The sequence below is a fragment of the Macaca nemestrina genome, chromosome 9 (genome assembly GCF_043159975.1).
Source record: "Macaca nemestrina isolate mMacNem1 chromosome 9, mMacNem.hap1, whole genome shotgun sequence".
NCBI lineage: Eukaryota > Metazoa > Chordata > Mammalia > Primates > Cercopithecidae > Macaca > Macaca nemestrina.
The window spans coordinates 78,823,395-78,839,840 of NC_092133.1; the positions used below are offsets into that span (position 1 = coordinate 78,823,395).

Sequence of the window (16,446 nt, forward strand, 5' to 3'; positions counted from 1 at the left end):
AGCAAAGCTGACTCTTGTTGCATTTTAGCAAAGAGACTAGTGGCATTTTGCCCCTTCCCTAGAGATTTGTGTGACTTTGAACTTGAGAGAGATGATGTAGGGTATCTGGTGGAAGAAATTTCCAAGAAGCAACGCATTCAAGAGGTGACTTGGGTGCTGTTAAAGGCATTCAGTTTTATAAGGGAAGCAGAGTGTGAAAGTTTAGAAAATTCGCAGCCTGACAATGTGAGAGAAAAGAAAATTCCATTTTCTGAGGAAAAATTCAAGCTGGCTGCAGAAATTTGCATAAGTAACAAGGAACTGAATGTTAATCCCCAAGACAATAGGGGAAATGTTTCCAAGGTATGTTGGAGGTCTTCATGGCAGCCCCTTCCATCACAGGCCTAGAGGCCTAGGAGGAAAAAAATGGTTTTGTGGGCCAGGCCTAGGGCCCATCTGTGTGCTGTCTAGGGACTTGGTGCCCTGCTGCTCCAGCCATGACTAAAAGGGACCAAGGTACAGCTCAGGCCATGGCTTCAGAAGGTGCAAGCCCCAAGCCTTGGCAACTTCCATGTGGTGTTGAGCCTGCAGGTGCACAAAAGTCAAGAATTGAGGTTTGGAAACCTCCACCTAGATTTCAGAGAATGTATGGATATCCAGGCAGAAGTTTGCTGCAGGGGCAGAATGCTCATGGAGAACCTCTGCTAGGGCAGTGCAGAAGGGAAATGTGGGGTTGAGGCCCTCACACAAAGTCCCTATTGGGGCACTGCCTAGTGGAACTGTGAGAAGAGGGCCACCATCCTCCAGACCCCAGAATGGTAGATCCACCAACAACTTGTACCATGTACTTGAAAAAGCTGCAGACACTCAATGCCAGCCCAAGAAAGCAGCTGGAAGGGATGCTGTACCCTGCAAAACCACAGAGATGGAGCTGCCCAAGACCATAGGAACCCACCGCTTACATCAGTATGACCTAGATGAGAGACATGGAGTCAAAGGAGATCATTTTAGAGCTTTAAGATTTGACTGTCCTGCTGGATTTTGGACTTGCATGGGACCTGTAGTCCCTTCATTTTGGCCAGTTTCTCCCATTTGGAACAGCTGTATTTACCCAATGCATGTACCACCGTTGTATCTAAGAAGTAACTAATTTGGTTTTGATTTTACAGGCTCATAAGCAGAAGGTACTTGCCTTGTCTCAGATGAGATGTTGAACTGTGGACTTTTGAGTTAATGCTGAAATGAGTTAAGACTTTGGGGGACTGTAGGGAAGGCATGATTGGTTTTGGTTTTGAAATGTGAGGTCATGAGACTTCAGAGGAGCCAGGGGTGGAATTATATGGTTTGGCTGTGTCCCCATCCAAATTCCATATTGAATTGTAACTCATACAATTCCCACATGTCATGGGAGGGAGCCAGTGGGAGGTAATTGAATCATGGGAGCTGGTCTTTCCCATGCTACTCTCGTGATAGTGAATGGGTCTCACAAGATTTCATGGTTTAAAAATGGGAGTTGCCCTGCACAAGCTCTTTTTTTCCCTGCTACCATCCATGTAAGATGTGACTTGCTCCTCCTTGCTTTCTGTCATGATTGTGAGACCTACCCAGCCATGTGGAACTGTAAGTCCATTAAACCTCTTTCTTTTTTAAATTTCCCAGTCTTGGGTATGTCTTTATCAGCAGGGTGAAAACAGACTAATACAACCTTTCTAGTCTGGACATGTCAGTCAATTACTCTTCTAATTTTGAGCAAGTAGAAACAAGTGAAGGAATCTCCCAATGATTGTCCCTTAAACATCAAATTCCATGATTGACTAATTTCTCAATTTTAATCATATCATAAATCAGAACAATAAAGAGAAATCTTGGGGGTAGATGTGACAGTGAACCCAGCCTACTATTGTCTGAAAAATATTAAAGGCACTGATGGGAACATTTAATTAAGTAGAGAAATAGGGGAAGATAGCCTGACTGTTCTCTGACTTTGCTATTAGCATCTAAATTATCTACCTAAATTATTTGATTATTAGACGTATTTACAAGGAATAAGGGCAGTGTTTGTGTGTGTGTGTGTAAAGGTACACACAGCATGTACCAAATCAAGATTTAGTAACCCCATTTAGAAAGGAGCACCTGAGACTTCTGAGAGGTTAATCACAGGCCTCCATCATCCTTCTAAGTGGCAGAATTGGAGAGCATCCTGCAGCCAAAGGACATGCCTTTTTCTCCATAACTGGCTACCTACCTTGAGAACTAGAATCTCACATTTTTCACAATAGATCTTTTGTGTACTAAGAAATCAGTAACAGTGCATTTCCTCAAATTGACGTGAAGCAAAATTTCATCCATCTTCCAACAACCTGTCATTGTTACCCCCCTAAACCTTTTCTTCTTCATAAGGGCGGTTATTATTTTATTACCTCTCAATGGTATTAAAATTATGAAGGCTTTCCTCCAAGTGGCCACTTATACCTTCTTATACCAAAAATAGATTTTTTATACCAGATGTGATAAAATCAAAGCCAAGTTAGACAGAATGGGTGATTCCTCCCACATAGCTGCTCTGGAAAATATCACTATGCACCCTGATGTGTACAGGGTGTTCATGCCCATGTTTGGTGTTTTAGTTTTGTCAATGAGGTGGTGAGGTTGAGGTGAAGCTCATGACTAAGTAGAGGCAGAAATCTCTATAAAGACCAAATGTTTGTTCAGACTGATGTGAGAACTTCTCAGCCTCTGATTCTCAAAGAACAAATATGTCAGAATTAGAAGTAAAAAATTGATGTGAGTGGGTTGCTGTCTCCCGGGTACTAAAAGTGACCAATGAAGTGTATGGGTAGCTGCTGGACATAGGTCCCTGATACTCGATGCGTGGTTGAGAAGACCTTGTAGTTGAGCAAATACATTTTATATTATATTTTTTAACTCATAAACTTGAACTCATTCTTTTTCTTTTCCTTCTTTATGGCTCAAATAGTGATGCATGCAGTATACCACCTGGATTTAGGCAAATGATTTTAAATTCACACTTAAAAACCATAGCAATTTTATGATGAATTGGCCTCCATCAACTTCTGAATTTAAACTTTGCTAAAGGGAAAATCCCTACATTTTATTTTATTTTATTTATTTTTTTGAGATGGAGTCTCGCTCTGTTGCCCAGGCTGGAGTGCAGTGACGTGATCTCGGCTCACTGCAAGCTCTGCCTCCTGGGTTCTGGCCATTCTCTTGCTTCAGCCTCCCGAGTAGCTGGGACTACACGCGCCCACCATCATGCCTGGCTAACTTTTTGGATTTTTAGTAGAGACGGGGTTTCCCTGTGTTATCCAGGATGGTCTCGATCTCCTGACCTGATGATCTGCCCGTCTCAGCCTCCCAAAGTGCTGGGATTACAGGCGTGAGCCACCGTGCCCGGCCAATCCCTACATTTTTGTAAAATTTAAGATATAGTTCCATTAGCAAGAAACGTCAGAGTGACATTTTAAGCAACGGTTGCATCAGACAAAAAATGTACGATATATTTGAAATCTATTGACAACACATTGGAAACCCTTCAAGAGTTCTAAAGCAACTGTTATTCTGAAATTTAAAATAATCCCATTTTAGATTCTTTCAATTATAGTTAAGAGGATTTTGTAAACGCTGTACCTATAGCCAGTCTGTAGGTAATTTTAATACCTAAGTGGTTAACTTAAAGATCTTCCTGTATTAATTAGTGTTCTTTTTTAAATAAGAATTCTTAATTAAATTCTCAACTCAGCAAACCTTATTCTTTAATCAATGTCACAAAATTCTCCATAGTCAAACTTAGATCTCAGTTTCCGTAATGAGTGACTGGGGAAAGGAATGTGTTCTCCCACCATTAATACCTTTTGAGCCAATAACTCTAGGCTGTAGATCCTTAGCTAGAAAAGGTTTTGTCCACCCAGAACACACTTTGCATTCAGACCGAGGCATCGTTTGAAATTCTGGTTCCTACATTTCCCATCTCCTTGACACTGGGCAATTCAGTTTTCCTTACTGAGAATCCATCCTCTCTTTTCTGTTTGTTCATTTTGGTTTTGGTTTTGGCTCTTAAATCAAGGGTAGTCTGCAGTCAAGAAATATCATTGGAAGCTAGGTGCAGTGGCTCACGCCTGTAATCCCAGCACTTTCGGAGGCCAAGGTGGGCGGATCACTTGAAGTCAGGAGTTCCAGACTAGCCTGGCCAACATGGTTAAACCCCATCTCTACTAAAAATACAAAACTTAGCCAGGCATGTGGCACATGCATGTAGTCCCAGCTACTGGGGAGGCTGAAGCAGGAGAATCGCTGGAGCCCAGGAGGCGGAGATTGCAGTGAGCTGGGATCGTGCCACTGCACTCCAACCTGGGTTACAGAAAGAGAGTCTGTCTGAAAAAAAAAAGAAAAATAAATTTCATTAGTGTTTGACTAATATTTATCCAGTCCTTATCCAGCTCCAGCCCCTAGTAATCACCATGCTACTCTCTGCTTCAGTGAGTTCAACTTTTTTAGATTCCACACGTAAGTGATAATGTGGTATTTGTCTTCCTGTGCCTGGCTTATTTCACTTAACATAATGCCTTCCAGATTCATTCATGTTGTCACAAATGACAGAATTTCCCTTTTTCTCTAAAGCTGAATAGTATTCCATTGTGTATATGTAGATACCATACTTTATTTATCTATTCATCTGTTGATTAACATTTAGGTTGATTCCATTTCTGGGCTAGTGTGAATAGTGTTGATATAAGCGTAGGAATGTAAATATCTCTTCCACATACTAATTTTATTTCCTTTGGCTATATATCCGGTAGTGGGACTGCTCAATCATATGGTAGTTCTATTTTAAATTTTCTGAAGAATATCCATTCTATGTTCCATAATGGCTTTACTAATGACATTCCCACCAGCAGTGCACAGAAGGAATAATTTCAAGAAATCTACTGCATAATATAGTTATGACTATAGTTAATAACAATGTACTATATACCCAAAAAAATTGCTAACAGTAGACTTTAAGTGTTCTCACCACAAATAAGGTAAGGTACAACATAGGTTAATAGCTTGATTTAGCCATTCTACATTGAATACATATTTCAAAACATCATGTTTTAAAACATTAAACCATCATGTTTTACATTATAAATATATATAATTTTATGTCAATAAAAAAGAAATGTCATTATCATTCTTTAGTGACAATTCACCTGAAGTCTTCTTACCCATACTTGATGAGTGTCTTTCAGATTATAAAGCTCAGGAAGTATGCCTTTAAATCACTAACCAGTATCTGTGATATGGTTTGCTTAAGAACATTTTTAGATTGGAGAATAATTTATAAATCTAGGTTTTTCATTTTTAAAATAAACCATGGTTTTAGTTCATGATATTTGGGCCACATTTTTTAATCCTAATCTTGGGAAAGTTGGGTAGGTATATCGCAATTTATGTCTCCACTGAATTTCCATACAAAATGCCAGAAGGTACCACAGATAAAGCAAGAGCTTTAAGGTCAGTCCCAGCTGAGTTTGTATGTAGTTCAAGTACTTACTGGCTGTGTGATACTTAACCTTTCTCAATCTCTGTTTCTTCAGTTGAAAAGCTGGGATGATGCTTTCAAATTCAAATAGCACTAAAAGCTAACATTTCTTGAATGCTTATCATGCACCACAGGTATTGTATCGTTTACTCCTAATAATAAATCCAGGGGGTGGCTACTGTTATCTCCATTTTACACATAGAGAAAGGAGGCACAAAAAGGCAGAGCAGCCAGCCTTCAAAACCAGGCAGAGCTCCAGATCACCTTGCCTCTCAAATGTAAACTTGAAATGCCAGGCGATCTTTCCATTTTCCCCAACCGAGGACTGACACTGAGGCTGAGGAGAATTGGCAAAAGAGAGAAAAGAATACTTGGAGGATTTGTTCCTTTTTCAAATTAGTGTTTAATAGCCCCTGTTAAATTGGCAGCTGTGTATATTACTGACCACATGTCTATTTTCCTGTAATCCCAAAAAGTAAAGGCCACTTTTATCTTCCTATGAATAAAAGTTGTTACTGTCAGGAAATAAACCATATAGTTTGTCTACAACCATTTTCCTTGCTAAGCTAATTGATTATGGCTAGTTAAAACTTTATATCTAAAACCAAGGTCCAAAGAAGAAAGTATGTATACCTTCTGTAGCATTTATAAAGAGATCAGGCACTATGCAGGAATTGAAGCAAACATTTGAACATATTTGTATTCTTCATATATTTGTCTCTATAAATTATATAAAATCCATTTTTGTAGATACAGAGTGTAAGATCCCTAAGCATAAAAATGACTAAAATGCAATTGTATGTAATATCACCTACCTGCGCTTGTTTTTCTCCTTCCTAATACCATCTTACATATTTTTTTTTTGGTTGAAACTGAGAAACAAAGATATTAAATAATTTTCCTAAAATATACCCATACAACTAAATGGGTAAGCCATAATATAAACCAACCCTCTTAACCATTATGATATTAATGAGGAAGACAGGTGCTAAGCAACCATATGTTGACTGGGCTATCTATGTAGATAATCAAGTCCCTAAAAATGAAGACAGAGTAGAATTGGAGAGTGAAGCAATAATAACACCTTTCCTCAATGAGTAAATGTCCAGGAAATCTACAGATGTGGAGCCAGATAGTAGCACAGTTCCCTCAATAGAACCATGTTAGTGTTGCTTGTTTTTGTATTTGTCTTGTTTTGTTTTCCTAACAAGATGAAGAAGGAGAAATTGAAGAACGATCTGGAAAGGTAGGGAGCCTGTTGATTACAACTGGGGGTTCAATTTTCACTCATTGTCATATTATTAGCTGTAACTTAGTTGTTATTCAGGAAATAGGCTGAAAGACACTGGCAGATGAGAATTGCGCTGAAGTTAGCAGTGTGGCCAAGTGGCCAGGATAATCACTTTTAGCTGGTCAAAAGGTGATCATTTCTGTGGGAATATCAGCAAGCGAGTGACCTGACCATTTTAAGTCTCTTCCTTAGGGTCCTCCACATCCAGCCTGGGTGATATGTTGCTCAACCTGCTTTACCACACCAGGCAAAACAAGTACTGAATTTCAACCAGTGATCACAGATCTTATATTGTCTCATCCTTGCTGGTACTGTTTGCTTTTCTCCCACTCAATCATTGCCTTTTAAAACTCTTTACTTAAACCAGCCACTGGACTTTTCCTTGGGGACAATGTAGAAGAGGAAAACAATGATAGAAGGGGGTGCTTTTTATTTCAGGTACAGCTGGACAGGTGGGATGGGTGAGGGCAAAGCTCCAAGGATGTCAAGAGTAGAAATAGTGATGTCTGCCTTTGAAACTACACAACTCTCTACACAACCAAGTGATTGGAGCTTTGAAAGCAATGCGGAGTAGAAAAGTAATAGAATATCCACCTAGGTAAGGCAAGATTTGCTGTGGGGAAGGGAAGGTCCTGAACCTCTATTTGGCCCTGAGGCTCATCAACCTGATAGTTCAGTTGGGCTCAGAAGGACTCCTGCCCCTCCCCATTCCTTCCCTCTCACTGCGAGGGACCAATCTCTCTTGTTCTGTGTTTTCTTACCATCTCTTCCACCTCTTAACTGCTCTACTCTGCTTTGCACATGATCTCCTCAGCTATGCCCATCCGTACGGCCTTTTAAATGTGAAAAAAAGAAAACAAAACAAATAACATGATCAAGAACTTACTGGTTTCCAGGCCAAGTGCAGTGGCTCACACCTGTAAACCCAACACTTTGGGAGGCCAAATCCTCCTGTCTTGACAGGAGGATTGCTTGAGGCCAGGAATTTGAGACTAGCTTAGGCAACGGAACAAAACCCCCCTCTACAAAAAAAATTAAAAAAAAAAATAGTTGAGTATGGTGGTGCACAATTGTAGTTTCAGCTACTCAGGAGGCTGAGGCTGTAGGATTCCTTGAGTCTAGGAGGTCAAGGCTGCAGCTAGCCACTGTACTCCAGCCTGGACAACAAGTAAGACTCTGCCTCAAAAAAAAAAAAAAAAAAAAAATGGAAGGAAGGAAGGAAGGGAGGGAGGGAGGGAGGAAGGGAGGAAGGAAGGAAGGATTCACTGGTTTCCAATGTAACAAATCCTTTATCTCAAAGTAGATGTACACTTAGAATTGGAGACTTTTTAAAAAACAATTCCAATGTCTTAGCTCTTGTGAACTGAGTTTGCTGTGTTGTTATGTCACTGTGGATAATGATTTTCTCATTTTTTTACACGATGTTTATCAACTTTGGCTATGCTTCCTCTCCTGAGCATACTCCCCGTTTTGTAAAACAACTGGGGAACATTGAGTTTTTTCATATAATTTCTGTAATGCCAGGTTTCTAAGGGATAAAGAAATACAAAGAACAGTGACTGGACAGATTGAGTGGAGCTTTGAAAGCAATACAGAGTAGAAAGATAATAGAATATCTACTATATAGACACATGAACACTTATTTTTATTGCAACACTATTTACAATAGCGAAGACTAGGAACCAACCCAAATGCCCATCAGTGATAGACTGGATAAAGAAAATGTGGCCCATATACACCGTGGAATACTATGCAGCCATAAAAAAGGATGAGTTCATGTCCTTTGCAGGGACATGGATGAAGCTAGAATCCGTCATTCTCAGTAAGCTAACACAGAAACAGAAAACCAAACACCACGTCATCACTCATAAGTGGGAGTTGAACAATGAGAACACAAGGACACAGGGAGGGGAACATCACACACCGGGGCCTGTTGGGGGGTGGGCGGCTATGGGAGGGATAGCATTAGGACAAATACCTAATGCATGTGGGGTTTAAAACCTGGATGTCGGGTTGGTGGGTGCAGCAAATCACCATGGCACATGTAAACCTATGTAACAAACCTGCACATTCTGCACATGTATCCCAGAACTTAAAGTAAAATAATAAAAAAAGAAAGATAATAGAATATTAGCCTGGTTAAGGCAAGATTTGTGTTTTTTAAAACATATATTCCCCATTAAAGATTACACAGGTACTTCTTAATGTTATTAACTTGGTTATGTATTAAGATGAACAGAAAGGCATTTCTATTATATGAATTTTTTTCTTATTCTTGTGTCTTTCAAAAAGAAAAAAGAAGATAAAACAAACAAATACACACTCAACTCTCCCCCAAAAAACCAAATGAAAAACAAGCAGTGCAATAATATTTCTCAGAAGATATGCTTGACATACTATCAGAAGGTCTGCCAACTCCAATCTATGCACTAGAAGTGCACTTAGAACTTTTATTCTTTGCTTCTTGTCTTTAATATTGTTGTAAATTCAATCCACTTCACCAGCATTACCTGCTAGCAACATTCCATCTTCACATTTGGATGGGTGTGAACTTATCCAGGTGATATATGTGCGATTTTTAATGGAAATTTTACTTCATTATTCTTAAAACTGGGTGTCAATTAGCAGCGACTCGCCTTCTTAACAAAGGAACAAGGTTTGCTGCCTGCCCAGCCATACAGCCCCCCGGGGGGCTTCCTAGCCTGGGCTGGGCTGCTGCAACATCATCACACTGTTTTAGTTACAGCACAGAGGTATGGAGGAGGCAGGAGGAAAGGACTCACTGTGCAATTTTCCTGATACCCCATGAGGCCCGAGCACCTCAGGGTGGGTTAGCACTCATGGAAAATCAGTTTAAGATGGGAAATTTTCAGACATCTTTCCTTATTTTCTTTCCCACACACAAACAGAATAATGCATTTTAAGTAACAAAGAACACTGAAAAAGCAAAACAAAAACAAAAAGACATTTCTCCTTAAAAGCCACTGTCTCCTTAAGATATTCCTCTTATATTAAATAAAGATACAAAGAGTAAAGGGTACTTAAAATCTCTCACAAAGATTGGAAATAAATTCTTCAAAAAGTGAATGCATACTGTAGCACATACCCAGGATGTAACTCGTTATTATTGGGAAAAGAAAATGAGAGCACCATGGTACGATAATTCTGAATAAGAACAAGCTAATTGCATTAGGGCAGCTTTCAGAAAACAAGAATTTATTTTTTGTATGACAAATGTGCCTCAGTACAAAGTACACAAAGTATTTTCTGACTCTTACTGTGATATGCCTACTTTATTTCAAGTGAAATAAATGAATTTTTTAAAGGTTTTGGAAATATGTGTATGCTTTAAAAAATTATTCCAGTAACATGTTGGATATCTGGAATATCCATATATTGGAGGTCTTTGTTCTCAGTCTACAAGGAAAATTGCCAAATCCACTTCAGAGTGCCAAGTTTAAAAAGGTGTTGAAGAGAGCCTGCCCGATTACCTGAATTCCAATTTGGCTCATGATGAAAGGAAGAAAAATTACCTCGATGCATTTCAATGTTGCTTCTCCCCTTGCAATAGACCTTATTTAATATCTTATTACACTCAGAAAACAAAGCATATTCTAAGGAAGGAACTCACGACTCATGGCTCCCGTCTCTTGACAGAACGGCCTCTTTCAATTCTTTTATCGATTTCATAGATTTCTAACAAGCAGAGAATTGTTTTTTAAATCTGATTTTTTTTTATGCCAGCAGCACTATTTCCTCCTCTGTAAGTAGGACAGATTCATCCTATAAGCAACAATGGATGCTTCCCTGCTGAACTCGAGCATGACAGATTAAGCTTCGAGCAGACCAGTAAATGCCACCTCCCCACTTAACAAGGCTGTTCAGAGCCAGGCGTTTGGGGCCTCGCTGTATTTGTTCCTGGAACTGCTGGCTGATGAGCCACTGCTGTCCGAGGCGGCCAAGCAGCCCTGACTGAGCGAGCTGTGTGAAGACCCGACAGAGGCCTGGCAGGGCTGAGGGGGCATGCCTCATTGCCAGTGCTTCCAGGCAAATTCCTTGCCTTCAAATTGTGCCCGCCTCAGGACAGTTGGCTTGTACAATGCCTGGCAGAAAGTAGACACTTTGCACATGTTGACTGAATATAAAAGAGAAAAATAGGGAGAGAAAAAAATCTGAGTTTAGAGATACCTTTCAGACCTTGCCGGATAAAATGCTGTTATTTCTGGAAAAGTGGTTAGATGACACTGACTTGGAAGAACAACTAAGAGGTTAAAAAAAAAAAAAAAACAAGTAGGACTAACAGTGAACAAGCTAATAAAACACATGGAAACAAAATTAATAGTGCTAGCCAAAATCTCTAATTGATCAATTATATTTCAAAATATCTTTTATTAGAAAAATGGCACTTGCATTATGTTTCTAAATGCCTTTTTAGAGCCAGTGTGTTGCATAAAGAAAAATACACCTGCATCCAGAATTATAATTTTAAGAACCATTATTTAGATTGCTGTGAGGTATCTTAAAATGCGATTCAATTTGCTCCTTAGATATTGCATATCAAACTATAAAAGCAAACTACATTGTTGGCTTTCTCCTTTTTTGGCACAGAAGTAGAATTGAGAATCTGCCTGTTGAAGTCAGAAACAGACTGAATCGAAAAATACAAAAGCATGAATGCACTGTTCTCACATTTATGTAATTGATGGCTATTTTACTTGTTGAAATCTTAAATCTTTCACAACCACATGCGTATGTTTGTCATTTATCCCCTTTTCTCAGGTGCAAAGAAGGCTACCAAGGAGTCCGTTGTGATCAATTTCTGCCGAAAACTGATTCCATCTTATCGGATCCAAGTAGGTCAAGCATTTTTCTTCTCTCTAATAGGCAGCTCTTATTCTGAGCAATGGTTGTTAACTCAGCTGAAAGCTGTATTTCAGTCCTGTGTCTCTGAAATCTGCCAAGGACAGAAGCTGATGGCAGATGTTGATGTTCAAAGCATCCTCAGAGCTGGCTCTAGAGTCTAGGTCTTCTCCGATGATAAGGTCTGGCTTCCGGATTCCACCTTGAATCCCTCCTGGGAACCCCCAACAACCCGGGACTCCTTAGCTCTCCCTCTGCCCACCTCGTTTCAAAAGCGGGGATCTAGAAAAATAAAAGAACTTATTATTTACTTGAAATAATGTTGTGGAAACTACAGTATTATACTGCTTCTTACGCTTTGGTTGTTAATTTAAGATAGTGTTAAACCATACCTTACTAAAGTAAGAAAACGTGTACAAAATCATGTAAGAAGTTTTCAAGCAGACTTTGAAAACTCTCTTTTTGGCAACACTATTTGCATATTGCTGATTACTGTCCTAAGGACAAGTTGTTTTTTCTCCATTCATGGAAAAAGACAATTTGCAGATTAAAAAATATAGCTAGTCATTAGTTTCTGTTTGTATATGAATAAAAGTAACCTTTTATGCCTAAACGCCCATTCTAGTCAAATGTGAAATGTTTATCTTTAAAGAATTCTCTGCTCTTTCAATAGCTGCTAGAAATGAATCATTACTAAGAAAAGGGGATTTTTACTGAATCACCTGTTTAGTTTAGTGAGGATAATGATAGGCATTTTGCAATTGTAAAGGCCAGGTTATGGTTTTCTGAATATCATACATACATAACACAGACTTCAGCAAAATATTTTGTACTGATTACAGACAGAGGTCGCCCTGCCTGTGTCTGTGCATTTTGCTGCATAATGAACGTGTCTAGCCATCTTCCAACATCCTTTCAAAATGCATATTTTCATTTTCCCCTGAATTTCTAGCTACATTTACTCAAGTAAATGCACAGTTATTTGAAAGAAAAAGGTTTTGTTTAATTTAATTCTATTTTATCTTGACAAAGCAATTCACCATACAGTAATTACTCTTTCTTTGCAAATTTAGCTTTCCTTGAGAAAAGTGAAGGTTGCCACAGGGATCTCTCTATTTCCTGAAATGTGAGGCACAGTTCTCTAGGAATTACCCAGAGAGGATGGTATTACTGGAGTTTTTTGTATCTTATTTATCAAGTGACTTGGACCACTTCCTTCCTTCCTCCCTCCCTCCCTTCCTTCCTTTTTTGCTTTCTTTTCACATATGGATGTGGAATAGCTATTGAGTACAGGTTACAAAGGGCAAGGCCTTGTGCATGGTACAAAGTGGGTAAAAAAAAAATCTCTTTAAACAATCTAATCAAATTTTACCATCCATTTAGATATCATAGTTCATCACTGCAAGAGTGGAGGATGTGTCCACCATAATGACTGTTCTCTCCTCATAGAACAAAATGGTCCCATGGTTACAGTCACTATCCCTGAAAAACTATTTCTATTAAAATTATAGCTATGTGAGCCAGGCACGGTGGTTCAGGCCTATAAACCCAGCACTTTGGGAGGCAGAGATGCTTGAGGTCAAGAGTTTGAGACCAGCCTGGCCAAAATGGTGAAACCCTGTCTCTACTAAAAATACAAAAATTAGCCTGATGTGATGACAGGCGCCTGTAGTCTCAGCTACCTCAGGAGTCTGAGGCAGGAGAATCGCTTGAATCCAGGAGGCAAGGTTACAGTGAGCCGAGATCATGCCACTATACTCCAGCCTGGGTGACAGAGCAAGACTCTGTCTAAAAAAAAATAAAATAAAATAAAAAATAAAAAGTATAGCTCTCTGAAATGTTTCTATTAAGTGAAATTGCAAGATAGAAAATTATTTCTATATAAAATTGCAAAAGGAACATACTTTGGCCCAAATGTAGAAAAGAAATACACTAAAATGTTGAAAGGGTGTGGAATTTTATGAAATTGTTTTTCTATTTCTCCAGTTTTCTGTAAAGTGATATATCACCATTATGAGTCAAAATGCCAGAATTCCTTGAAATTTAAAAAGAAGGAATAAGCACAGAGAACCCATGGATGAGTGCTTGAGACACAGCTTAAATGGAAAAGCATTATATCTTCCATTCATCCATGCACACATGCATTTCTTTAGGTAATCATTAATTCATTTCATCAGTGTTTTCTGAGCATCCATCAAGATCCACCTAATCGGTCAGGCTCTGTTAATACAAAGGTGTGCAAACAGGATTTAGGCTCTGAGGACCCTGCATATTGGTGAGGGGAAAACATGTGGCTATATAAACATGGGGATGAATTTGGTGTAACATTTACCCCTTTCCGACGTTAGCAGATTTGATTTGGCTCCCAGGCCTCAGGCTTTCACCTGAGCAGTGGTAACAATAATAACTTATAAGCATTATTGTTATCATATAGAAGAACAGAGTCAATGCCAGATAATGTCAGCCCACTTCCATTATTCATCACTATAATCATTACTAATATGTGTGTAAATGATACATGTGCCAGGCACTGTGCCAAAGGCTTTACATGAATTATTTTATTAAACCCTCACCATCATAGTTTGGTAAGGAGAGTGCTGACAATTGCCCACACTTTATAGTTGAGGAAATTAGACCTCAGGGATGCTAAGTAAACTTGCTCAAGGTCATACAGCTAGTTAATGCTAGAGTTTAACTTCCATTTCAAATGACTCCAGGACCTGAGCTCCCAACTGCAGGGCACTTTCCTCCCTCCCCTAGAACCCTCCCTTCTCCAGTTATTTTCAACAGGACATTTATCACTCTAAATTCCATTGACTGAAACTCAATGACCTGCGGCAAACATTATTCTAAGGAGCAATATTTGCACAATTTTCATATCTTAATGCAGCAACTTGAGCTTCCATAGAGATTTAAATCCCTAATGAAATTTCCTTGTCAAAATTCTTGCTGAAGGATTGTTTAATTTGCTGCTCATGATATCTTCGGAATGACTGTATGCTCAGGAAATAAGCTTCCACTCAACACCCTCCCTCAATTTTTTCTCTTCTGTCTCCTCTCTTCTCTGCATTCTGTCTTCCTTCCTTCCTCCCTCTCTCCCCGTCTATCCAATGCATACTTTTCCTGAGTGAAATCCCTGTTATCAGCGGATGAGAAACCCCTGCTCTTTTATTCTCTTCCAGGTGATGCAAAGTTGGCCAGTGTATCTTTTACATTAAATTTTAAAAACAAAATAAAATCTTAAATGACCTATATTGAGGAAAATGGTGCAAGGATGTCACTGTGAGAGCCTTAATGGCTTAAGTGTCTTAGACGTGGTTCAGAGCTGGGTCCTCAGACTATTTCAAAAACTCATCCCCTCTGTTCTCTTTTCAGTCCCAAGAACCTATAGCTAACTCCATTCAGGAACACATTTACCTATGAATATCAACCTTATAAAGTGCTTCAATGACAGTTTTTGTAAAAATATCTAATGCATCAATCTGTCAGATTAATCAAACCCTTCTATAGATTCAATGTACCACAAGTCGCCTTCAGATCATGAGGCTGAATAGCAAGCAGGGATTCAGAAGGAACGTAGTGAGTGACTCAGATTTTGGTCAGAGTCAAGAGGAAGGGACCTTCTGTGGAGGAGCCAGCATCAGCTGATGTGGCATTCTTGAAAGGCATGTTTCTGGCCCCTGCCTCCTATGCTGCCAGCGCACTGAGGGATAGCAGCAGTAAGCTGACTTCCCAGAAGCTGACTTGTAGACTCCTGCCCTGGTTTTCCTTCCTTACTACCCATTCCCACCCAGGGTAGTTACCATCCTCAGCCTTGAAGCAGAGTTAGATGGAGCTGAACTATGTGTGAGTCAGAACTGTGAGCCAGCCAAGGTTTTTCTCCATCTCCCCTCTCATGAGCACATGCCAAGCTGAGTTCCCATCAAGATCCTGAAATAATCACCAGTCAGTGGAAGTGTGGGGGATGCTGCAGAGAACAGACTCAGAACAGAATCAAAGAATGGGGTGGGGTAGAGAAGGTGCCCATTGGAAGCAAGGGCACGTCTCCTCACACACAGCTGGAGGCAGCTGTCTCTATACCACCCTGTGCCTTTCTCTCCCTGTCAGAATCCAGTACATGGCTTCTTCCTGGCTGTGACGGCAGGCTCGAGTCTGCAGGCTCAAGCTCTGGCATGCAGTGTATACAGCTTAAACACCTGGAGTCATCTAGCCCCTCCGTGGAAGGAAGGAGCATCACTTCCATCACGCGTTCATATGTGCTGACTTAGATTCACACTTTGCTTCTTTGCTTCTTAGAACCAGGCTCTGTTCTCACAGCATCTGGAAAGATGCTAGGATCCTGGTCTGGATGTGATTCAGAGGAAGACTAGTGAAAAAGATACAGATACAGGTTTAGACTTCTCATCAGCCCAAACTGGGTTTGTGTGCCTCAGCTTTCCAGGAAGAACCACTTCACAAAGTCCATAAAGAAAAGAAAAAAACAATCTTCTATAGAATGTGGTTCTAGCCCCAGAGAGGGCGTCAGGTAAGAAAATAAATTTATAAACACAGCCGTGCTTCCAAATGGCCTGCAGAGACAACCAAATCATGCCCAAGCTTGGTCTCCTTCCTCATGTTCCCAGGGATTGTCACTCCCAGGGCCTAGACCATCAGGCTCAGAGCAAAGTGGTACTCCTTTGCCATATGCGTCACAGTGAAGGAAAAAATAATTGAGAACAGCCTGGAAACGCCAATGTAGGGCCAGGAGCCTGGGCAGGCATTTGCTAAGCAGATA

At 39.9% G+C, this 16,446-nt stretch overlaps 1 protein-coding gene across 16 annotated transcripts in view; it reads left to right on the forward strand.

Annotated features, from left to right (window-relative positions):
- Window positions 1-16,446, forward strand: part of LOC105469857 (neuregulin 3) — a 1,123,162-nt gene that overhangs the window by 857,604 nt on the left and 249,112 nt on the right. For all 16 annotated transcript variants that reach the window (XM_071069819.1, XM_071069824.1, XM_071069820.1 and 13 more), the window contains one exon: window positions 11,592-11,665. In XM_071069819.1, coding sequence (XP_070925920.1) covers window positions 11,592-11,665 — 74 coding nt within the window. The remainder of the gene's footprint in view (window positions 1-11,591; window positions 11,666-16,446) is intronic.